General features: G+C 38.4%; 1 protein-coding gene across 1 annotated transcript; it reads right to left on the reverse strand.

Annotated features, from left to right (window-relative positions):
* Positions 1 to 247: 247 nt before the first annotated feature.
* Positions 248 to 8,682, reverse strand: KPNA5 (karyopherin alpha 5 (importin alpha 6)). Its single transcript, XM_010161341.1, has 8 exons — positions 8,551 to 8,682; positions 6,193 to 6,294; positions 6,011 to 6,110; positions 5,143 to 5,237; positions 4,212 to 4,343; positions 3,237 to 3,325; positions 2,023 to 2,122; positions 248 to 415 (listed from the first exon to the last, which is right to left on the reverse strand). The coding sequence occupies exons 1-8, from the start codon at positions 8,677 to 8,679 to the stop codon at positions 248 to 250; spliced, it is 915 nt and encodes a 304-aa protein (XP_010159643.1). The 5' UTR covers positions 8,680 to 8,682.
* Positions 8,683 to 10,437: the final 1,755 nt, after the last annotated feature.

Consider the following 10,437-nt stretch of genomic DNA (forward strand, 5'->3'; position numbering starts at 1 on the left):
ATCCTACATTAAATTTTAAAGAATATGAAAGAATACTTTGGAGAAAACTTTTTCCCCCCCTACTGTCAATCTCGGGAAAAATCCCAGGAGCCAAGCAACCTAGGAAGCAACTTAAAATGTTTCAGACTGAATTCATGTTCATCACTTCTCCCAAAATAAATTCAGACCTGAGGTGAGAAAAACCAGCTCAAATGAAATTAAGTAACATGAATGGTACTGTAAGACAGTTATTTGGTGAAGAGAAGACTTACATAAGCAGCTCTACCAATCTTCGGCACACTCCAGAATCAATAACAGCTTGAATTTTATCATTGGGTCCATCGGAAAGGTAAGAGAGGGCCCAGCAAGCATCTGCTAATACATCCGGGTCACTGCTAAACAAGAGTCTTGATAAAACATTTAGGCAAGGTGCAACCTAGGTTAAAGGAAAACATTGCATAACATTAGGTGTGTCATATTTCACATATGTCAGAGAACATTCTGCAGAGGCATGAAGATGCCAAACTATTTACTGCTAAAGCACATGAGCTCATTAACAATTCAGGACCTAGGTGGAACACCTCCCGATTAAGCTACCTATCAGGATTTATCCCATCTGCCAGTCTGAATTGGATAGATTCTGACTCACACCCTATTTCTTTAGAGACACTACATTAGTTACATGATTCTCCATCTTAAACAAAACACATCTGCTGCTACAGGTTAACTAAATGACCAGGAATTACTTTTGCTTTTTTGTATCACTCAAGGAACAGAATTTCAATGTAATAACATTTTTGATATTGCTGTCTTTGTAGGAGTACTGGAGGTTTTTTGTAATAAGAAATTTAGAATCGCTTTGCCAGAAAAACTCAGAAGGATTCACAGAGGACTTAGTGTTCACTGAACCAAATCAAACAAGCAACAGCTGCCTTCAGTTCTCACTGCAGTTGTGGTCTCTGGCCTTAATCTCCTCCAAGTTCCACACAGACAGAGCCGAATGAACCAGACCATCTTAACACCACTTGGAACCTACAGGTTTCAGCTTGGAAATTTCACATTCTTTGTAGAACTTAATTCTTTATCCTACATCATTTATGCAATTCAGCCTCTCTAACATGTCCAGCTGGTGCTGCTCTAAGGGGCGAAACGCCAAAGAGCTATTCTTATTAGCAGCTGCCTACAGGACATCCTTTTCCACTGAGGTTGTAAGTGCTTAAGCAGCAAGAAATCTTGGGTTTTTACTACCAGAATTGAAGGATATGACTTAAGCAGAGCAATTGTGAGATGGTCGATTAACTGACATCAGGTATCCCCCATTTTGTTAGTATCTCTCCAAGAATTAAGTAGCAGTAACAGTGATTCCTACCTCACAAGCTAAGCTTCAAAACATGTAAATTCTCTCCAGACTATCTTCAATGATATTTAACCCCAGTCTCTTCTATAAGAATATCTAATGTTAAGAGTTGGGGTTTTTTTAATCTTTTAATGTCATTAACCTCACCAGAAATAATTTTAATGCAGAAAACAAGGAACTAATACTCCTACTAGCTTCTACAGTCTTACTGTCTTTATAACCACATACTGGAGAGAAGAGGAAGTGAAGGGGAGAGCATACAGGCAAATCACCTCTGTCACCACAGTCTGATTTAACTGCATCTGACAGAGCAGAAAACTCAGCATTTTATTCCTGCAGCATGCACTCACAATCATAAAATAAAAATAAACAAACAAAAAGATTTAAAAGCTTCAATCATAACTCACATCCTCTAACACACATCCGGAAAAATACAGCCCCAAGGGTTTAGTGCTGAATGTACTATTTGTCCATCATTTCATACCAGTGAGTGACTATCTGCATCTGACCAACTACAGTCTCAAGCTTTTAACTAATTTTACTGCTGATGGACAAGACTATGCGATTACGTGAAAATGATAAAATTGAGTCTATCTCCAGATGCAAATATTCTGTATGTGATAACATATTTAAAAAAAAAAAACATGTCAGCTTTCTGATTTCTCAAAATGAATACTTTATTATACCTTACTGAAGTCTGGAGGAGGATTCTTTCCTCTACAGAGATTTGAGAGAGCCCAGACTGCATTTCTAGTTGTTGTAAGACGGTTTGAATTTGTTAACAGTCTGTCAAAGAGACAAAACAATGATAAAAATAACCACTTCTTATTGAAAAGGTAAGTCTTTGCATCTGTTGTTACCAACATTACCTCAAATCAGGAAAAGAAATGCTATTATTGGGCACTAGTTTCAATTTATTTCTCTTCATCGCTTACACGCTGCAAATATTTTCTTAGAATCGATTAAATCTGAACAGATTTCTGCATATACATCTCATTCCCAAATCAAGTATGTGCATATAAAATAATCCATTGCTCATATAGAATATCATTCAACTAATCTTTCCTGAGGGTCTTCAGAGAATGCAATTAATTATATGGAACTATTTTTATTAAGTTAGAACTTAAAAGATCTAATAAAATTAGCACTTTACCATTTTTGTTGAATAGAATGCAAATGATTCAACACCTATAAAATCAGGTTCACTTTCAGATACATACCAAAATGTCTAAAACCATTAACCCTTTAAATCCTCACGGAAGGTAAACGCATTCTCTACTATTTTAAGCTATTTTACTTTAAAGCATTTTATTATTTTAAGCAATAACACTTAAACAAAATGTGTGCTTTCTAAGTGTTTTCCCTGTGATGAAGCTACCTTACATCCTACTGTAAGCAACCAGTAAATGCTGGAATGATACTCCTAGTGAAATCTGGTGGAACACAACTCAGTTAACAACTACTCTGCCAGTTCCTCTCAGCAAGCAAATGGATGGACAACAAGACTGGAGCTTGGAGCTACAGGACAAAGGTGGCAAAACCAGCCTCTTGCCCAACCAGTTGGAATCACACAAATGCAACCGTCAACTCAATCATCTCTTCACCCCATATATCCAGAACTCTGGCAACACAGAGTTCTGCACAACACGGAAGTTTCATACCTGTGGAACAACACTTGTCTCCTTTTGCAAACACTGGAAAGCTTCTAGTCATGGACTAATTAAATATACGCATGAAGCTCAGGTAATCCAAAACATTAGAGTCACAGCAATATAATAAAAAAAGGAAACATTCTCAATTTAGCAAAAAGCTTATATTATTTTCACATAAATTTTAAGTTGAAGTTTACAGTTAACTATATCTGTATACTACAGTTATACTATTAAGTTACAATACTTACTCCAAGAGGGGTGGTAATATTCCACAGCTCAAAACAAAGTCTCTGCATTCTGCATTATCACCAGCAATGTTACCAAGAGCCCACACTGCCTGAAAAAGCAAAATATCAAATTGAATCTATACATGGTTGCAAATCAACTTTTACACATCATCTATATACCACTTTTCCGCAGTAAATCTTATAGAAACACAACAGCAGTATCATTCCAAATACAAAATTTCTGAAGACTACTCATTCCTATATTGCATTTTTTATGAAGTCGCACAAAGTCAATTACCTACACTTGGAAGTCATCCTTTCAAGGAAAGGAAGGTTTCTGTTAACGAAAACAGGTTGATTCATGTGGTTTTCAACAAAACGGACACAAACACTCCTTTCAATAGTTACGTTTGCTCACTCTGCGTAACAGATTCAATAAAACTGGCTAAAAGTTGTAAACAGTGCATGAGAAATAAAAAAAAAAGTTAAATCATGCACTTTCACTATACAAACTTTCAAACAAGCTAAATAAAAACCAGAAAATTACAGCTTCTCTTAAACAAACAAAAACCCTAAACCAAACAAACAAAAAGCCCAAAGTTCAGGAAAATGTTAATGAAGACTGTAACACAGTAAGAGGGAAGAACAGAATTACACAGGAAATAAAGCTGCAAGATAACTTAGGGGAAAAAAATCCACATTGTTTTCTACTACATTCTTTCTACTACAGTATCTTAGAACCTGTCCGCCTGTAAATGGCACCACAGAAATGAGATGCTTTCCTCAAATTACTAAGTAACATGAAATAAAGAGGTTCAAAGAAACCTGAGAGAATCAGAGGGAAAAAACCCACCAAAGATAAAATTTTATCTTCCTGAAGCCAGATCAGTGGGCGAGTAGGCTTACGGGGCTCCAAACTCTAACTACACACACCCCAAAAAGGACATTAACAGATGAATTTTAAGTAGCCATAGAACACCCCAAGAAAACAGTTACCTGCTCCTGTACATCTTCGTGTTCTGAACTAAGCAGCTTAATAAAAATTGGAACAGCTCCAGTTTCAATTACAACTTTGGTGTGTAGGAAAGTTCCAGATGCTATGTTTGTCAGAGCCCAAGCTGCTTCAAACTGTTGAGGAGCACAAAGACCACCAGATTGAATGTTTCAATTCATGAAAACAGTTTATGTAAGAGTTGCAGAGGTTAATTTTCCAACATTTTTTCTTTCCACTCAAATGCAATTACTATTATTGTACTTTCTATACAAGAAAAATAATTGGCATTGGCAAAAACTCTTTAATAAGCAACCTCAGTATCTAAATTATGTTCAGGTTTTGGCTTGCAGCACTAACTGTAAGGAAGACTTCAAAACTTTATTGACCAGTACAAATCCCATCTATATAAAGTTAATTCTTCTAGTATGAATGTGCACAAGGCCTAAGCGTCATTCCATGGGTTACCACAAGCAGACAGAACTAGTTACTCCTACCATTAGCTATGTATTTTTCAAAGATTTCCTAAGGGGTTTCATAAAAGCCTTTCAGTTTCCTGAACTTTTTTCTTCTTTTCTAGGATTTCAACTGAAAAGTACTACAATATACTCAAACAAAAGAGATTCTGCTCACACATCAATGCTGCTGATCTTAACATGCCACTCTGGAAACTCTCCTGAACACACTCTGCTCTCAACACCCACCTCCTATTTGATGAGCTGAATACACGACCCTAAAGACCACTATGAAATTCACAAGAGTCAAGTCACAATTTCAGTGGCAATAACTGACATTTTAGACAACTAAAATCTACAGCTTTGGTGGTTAAGAATAATTAAATTTGGTTATTAAAAAAAAAAAATAATGCTTTCCAAAGATGTTTTGGGGGGGTTTCTTGTCCCATTCAAACTCCCAATCAGTACCAGCAAAACTCACTTGCAGAGTGTAATTCTCATTCCTCTCCAGAAACTTCACAAATCTCTGTACTACTCCTGGTTTTTGTATGACTTCGTCTATAGGTGGATTAGGCTCTAGGGGAGAAAGACAAACATATATTTAAGTCTAACGAAAAAGACCAAATAAATTACCTTTTCAGTATGACAAAACATGAATATGATTCTCAGTTCTTAACATAATTTTTAGCATTCAATCATTTTAATCTCAAATGAAGGAGTAAACTATTGACTTTAGAAGACTGCAGGATAATCTCCTTGAAGTGCTACAATTTAGTAAACACCTTATTATGTATAGTAATAGTAACATGTACTACTATCCACTGGCATGTCAGCAGCTCATTACCAAACACTGTTCCCTCAATCAGTAGGTCAGGTCAGTGGAACAGCAATTATGACGAGCTAGTATTTTAAACGACCAAGCATACCTTTACCTATCATGCTATACAACGTCTTGCAGTCTCAACAAAACCAAGTTACAACTGTTTTTTGGCAGCCATGTAGTTTTTCTCCCCTTAAATACAGAACAAGAATCAGAAATTGAATCCCTGCGACACGTACCGTAAGTAATGCTAGTGGGCAGTTAGTTACTGCCCTGGACACTCCAGTAAAAATACCCTTGCTTTTGTTACTTTGTCGGAAAGACTTAACATTAGAATAACGAAGCTTTCTGTATTTAGCCATTAGGTCGGAAGAGATTTGTCATGGTTTCTCTATAAACAGAACTAGAAGTTCCAGCAAGCTCTATTTTAAAGTAAAACAAAACTAGAGGTTAACTGACTCTCTATGACAAAACTCGTACTAACAACAAGGAGGAACAAAACAAAACAACTCAGGCAACATTTACGTACCTTTAGACAGCAATTTTCTGAACTTCTGCGTTGCTGTGAGTTGCTGATCAGGATCATCTGAGAAAATCATCTGCACCATATCTACTGTAATAACTTCTTCCTAAAAATGAAAGGAGGATTTCTCGTGTCTAGGACTATGCAAATTAACAGATAACATTCTAAACACACTCTGATGCAATTACCTCAGGAATAGGTACAGTAGAGCTGACATCAGGATCCTGAATTGGACTTTCTACCATAGATTCTTCATTTCCTGGGAGAGACACGTTCCGCCGTTTAAACAGCTAAACAAAGGAGAAATTTTCGGGAGAGATTAGAACTGACCACAGAGTGGATACTGATGACATACACCTGAAGAAATGCTTTTGCCAGTACTAGTCAAAGTGTTAAACTACTCACCTTCCAACTCATCCATGCAAATGGAATTCTACATGAAAGTTTGAAGAACATAAAGGAGAAAAGCACTGCTAGATCTGTATCTTGGCAAACTGCACTACGCTTCAGATTTAAAAACCGAAGTACCTTTTAATTAGCAAAGAACCATAATTTTGTTCACATGTAAGAAAAAGACAATGCAGATCTTTTTACTTTTATTCTTTTATGCAGGAAATGGTATTATACAAGCTACTTTCTCTTTTTTAGTTCACAGAGCCAATGTTTGTGTTTCAGCACACCCCATTCCTCTCTTCCACAGAAAGTCTAAGATCTATGTACTTCCTTCGCATGCCAATTAAACAGCGACTATATTTAATATACAGCTGCAGAAAGATTAAAACAGAAACATAATTTTAGTGTAGTTGGAGGAAAAAAATGGTGTAGCTTCCAAGTGAACTTTCAAATTATGTAACAATAAACATTCTCTATGTCCAAAAGTCACGGGAACATTGGCCACATGCACTGCCTACGCTCAAAATACATACCTGGCACTGTAGTGCTTAATGAGTGCCTCTATTCTCTGGCATACAAACAAAACATATGCATTAGCCGGTTTTCTCTAGAAACAAATCTAAACTTTTATCTTTAACCCTGTACTATACCTACAATTACATTAATTAACAATTCTAAGAATATTATGTTGGTATCTTTAAAAAATAAACATCTCAGTCTACTGACTAAGATTTGACCTGTAAGCCTAATAATGAAACCTCCTACAAAATCCTGAAGGTTTTGTCCTCTAGGATCCTACAGACACCTAGACTTCTGCTACTGTACATGCTCAAAACTGCAGAAGCAAACCCATGTTTACATCTACCCAGATTTCAAACAGGAACCTCAACCAAAGCATTCGCTCCCTTGTTCAACACACTTCCGTACTGGGCACAATCCTGGACACAAAACAGCTGCAGAATCCTGGACATAAATAAAGTTTAACTCCATTTAAACCCACAAATTAAGCAGAAACACCACGCCTCTTTTGGAAGACCTGCCATTTTTTCTAGCACTCAACAAGGAACCAGAAGCTCTTGGTTGGAACATATAAACTACTTTTGTTTAGGATCATGGGCTACCTACCGCTCATGATTTCTTTTGGAGGAAAAGCAGTCTCATCTCCCTGCATAAACTTGTTCTACCCAGCTCAAGAGCAGCCAAAAAACACCAGTCCAACAAATTAACATCAAAGAGAACACAACAGTATTCTCATTATTACGACAGTCAGCATGGGAGAGACAACACCTATTATTTTCATAATTTATTTAGGGAGTATTTACTGGAAAAGACACAAACAAAACTTTCAGCAGAAACTGCAATGCAGTTACCCCTTCTCAGGTAAATGCTCCAGTACCATACTACTCCTTACTCTTACATCTCTGGCCCAACTAATTTAAATTCTTTTTCCATGCAGCAGCACCACTTTCCCAGGAGAAGGGTAAGCATTTCCACCTCAGAGAAGACTATAGATCAGTGCCTGGGACACTCTCTAGACTTTAGGAGACAAATTCAGCCACTTACACCAAGCAGAAAAAACAAACTACGTTCCTTATTTTCCTGGCAAGGAACTACTACACGTTTTAGGAAAGGGAACTACCACAAACCATTAAATTACACAATGCTCCATGTACTCTGATGACTAAAAATTCGATTACGACAACTGCAAGCGTTATATATGACAGTTCAGGGATTATGAACTTTACTTGGTTACTGTAGAAAAGCTCTTGGGCAATTTCAAGTATGGCTTCAAAGATGAGAATAATGCTCTCCCTTCCAACAGCACAATTTCAGTCCAAACTCCAGAATAGAATGCAAGGTTTCTAAACCTTATTGAAAATAAGAGTATCCTTTCATCCCAGTTTTACATGTTTAAACCTAGACTAAGGATTAAGTTTAAGACAGGGGTCTCTCCTCTGTGTGCCCCACTGATTTAAGAGGGCTGCTGTTCATTTCTTTTGGTTTACGATCTTGACAGGAAGGACCTGGTGCTCCCAAAATTGCACAGAAAACAGACACTCAACCTGGCACTCTGGATTCCGCTCAAGTCCCTTCACGTGTCTGAATTCAGATTCACAAGCACTTGACAGTTAACAGCTCACCACAGTACTTACCTGTTCTTCCCTTTTCTGTTTCCGAAGCTGGATTCCTTCCTCCTCTCTTCGTCTGCGCATTTCTTGGGGATTAAGTGCATTATTCTTGTAGCTTTTCATTCTGAAGTTATCTTTACCTGGGCTTGCCATGTTGTCTATTAAAAAAAAGAAAAATTACTCCAAAAGGCCAAACAGGTTCTCTCTCGTACTACAAAAGGATCTGCAGCTATACATTTCTATAGCTGCTTGCAACACCCAGCTCATCAACAAAAATCTCTAAGGCAGAAACCAGAGAAAAGTATTTGCCTAGACAGGCATTTCTAAACTGCAGATCACCTCAGGGATCAGATGCCTCATTAAAGGGCATAAACTACTGCAAAAAGAAGTTATGGGTCTTGGGAGCAAACTGAGAAACAAAAAGCAAAACCAATACATCACTAACCTTTGATTCTGCCAGCAAATAAAGGAATTTGATTCCTCCTCTCACAAAGGAAACATTAAATTATTAACAAAATAAGGACAAATCCAAGAAAACCTGCAGTAATTACTGCTTTGTTTATTACTTTACTGCGCTGTTTATGGGGTTTTTTAAGATGCCTGTCTCACAAACATAACACAGGATCTAAAGGTTATGCTGCATTTCCTTCTAAACTGTATGCATTAAAAACTCTGTAGGAAACCAAATTAAGGGTCAGTAGCACCCCAATGGGCACACTCTTTTCCATTTTAAACTAGCAAAACGATTCACCCATTCTAATTAACAGCTCTGTTGACAGATTAGAGGATTAGAATCTGTCTGTCATTTCAGGCTAATCAGTTGTGAAAAGATGAAAGTGATAAGGCATGATTCTGTTATTGAAATGATCAAACTGACTGACTGAGAACAGTTGTTAATAGCATGGTGCTAGCTTTTAAAGCCAAAACTGTAGCCTTTAATTGAGAAATAACTGCCAAAAATACGATTTAAGACCCTACGCACACACTTTCACTTCTCTGAAATTATGCCACAAGAAGAAAACATACGTAGCATCTGAACTACAGCTCCTGAGCTGTGTGCACAATTCTCTACCAACTTCCATGCCGGGACTATTTTTTTTTTTTCCAGTATCAGCAGTACTAAGGACCTCTGAGCAACAAACAAGCTATGCGAGGAAAACAGTCTGCAGACTTAGGCTGACATCAACAGGACACTCCCAGGACTCATCAGTCTCTTTCCCCCAAAACACATCGGCTTCACCGGAGCCTTAGTGAACTACTGCCATCTCTGGCCCAAGATGCTAAGCGCGCCACCCTCTAAAGCAGCTTTCTGGTAACAGTAGTCGTGTAACTTTTGAGATACAACTGAAGATCATTTTTCCAGCAACATTACTCATAGAACATCACCCCTTCATTGATCACTCGTGCCTTGCTAATTCAGTCGCACCAATAAAACTGCCCGGCCAAGCCATAAAGCAAGCCAGGGACACGTTCATTCCAAGTCACCCAGCTTAGGTCACCGGCCCAGTAAAGAGTTACAGAGGCACAACTGGGAGGAACCTCTCCGCAAAACTGTTTTCAAAAGGAAAAGCTGATGAATTTATAGCTCCATTCCCCCCACAAGGCTTTCGATATAAGCTTCATACGGCAAAACGACTAGCAAGCCGTTTCAGGCTTCACGACTTCTCCATCTAGATCCAAGGAAGTCTGCAATTCCGCCCTGCGAGGCTACACTCGCGCTAACGCTGAACCCCTCTACCCACCGCCTCGCCCACTTGTGCCCACGAGCCCCAGGCTCGCCCACCTGTTGTACCTACAAGCCCTACCCCAGCAACGGTGGTTTTCCTTCCCTGCCGGCACCAGGCTCCCCAAACACCGCGTCTTGGGCGCCACCGCCCCCTCCCCGACTGACAGCGCCGGGGGGGGCCGCAC

The sequence above is a fragment of the Eurypyga helias genome, unplaced genomic scaffold (assembly GCF_000690775.1).
Source record: "Eurypyga helias isolate BGI_N326 unplaced genomic scaffold, ASM69077v1 Scaffold42551, whole genome shotgun sequence".
Taxonomy (NCBI): domain Eukaryota; kingdom Metazoa; phylum Chordata; class Aves; order Eurypygiformes; family Eurypygidae; genus Eurypyga; species Eurypyga helias.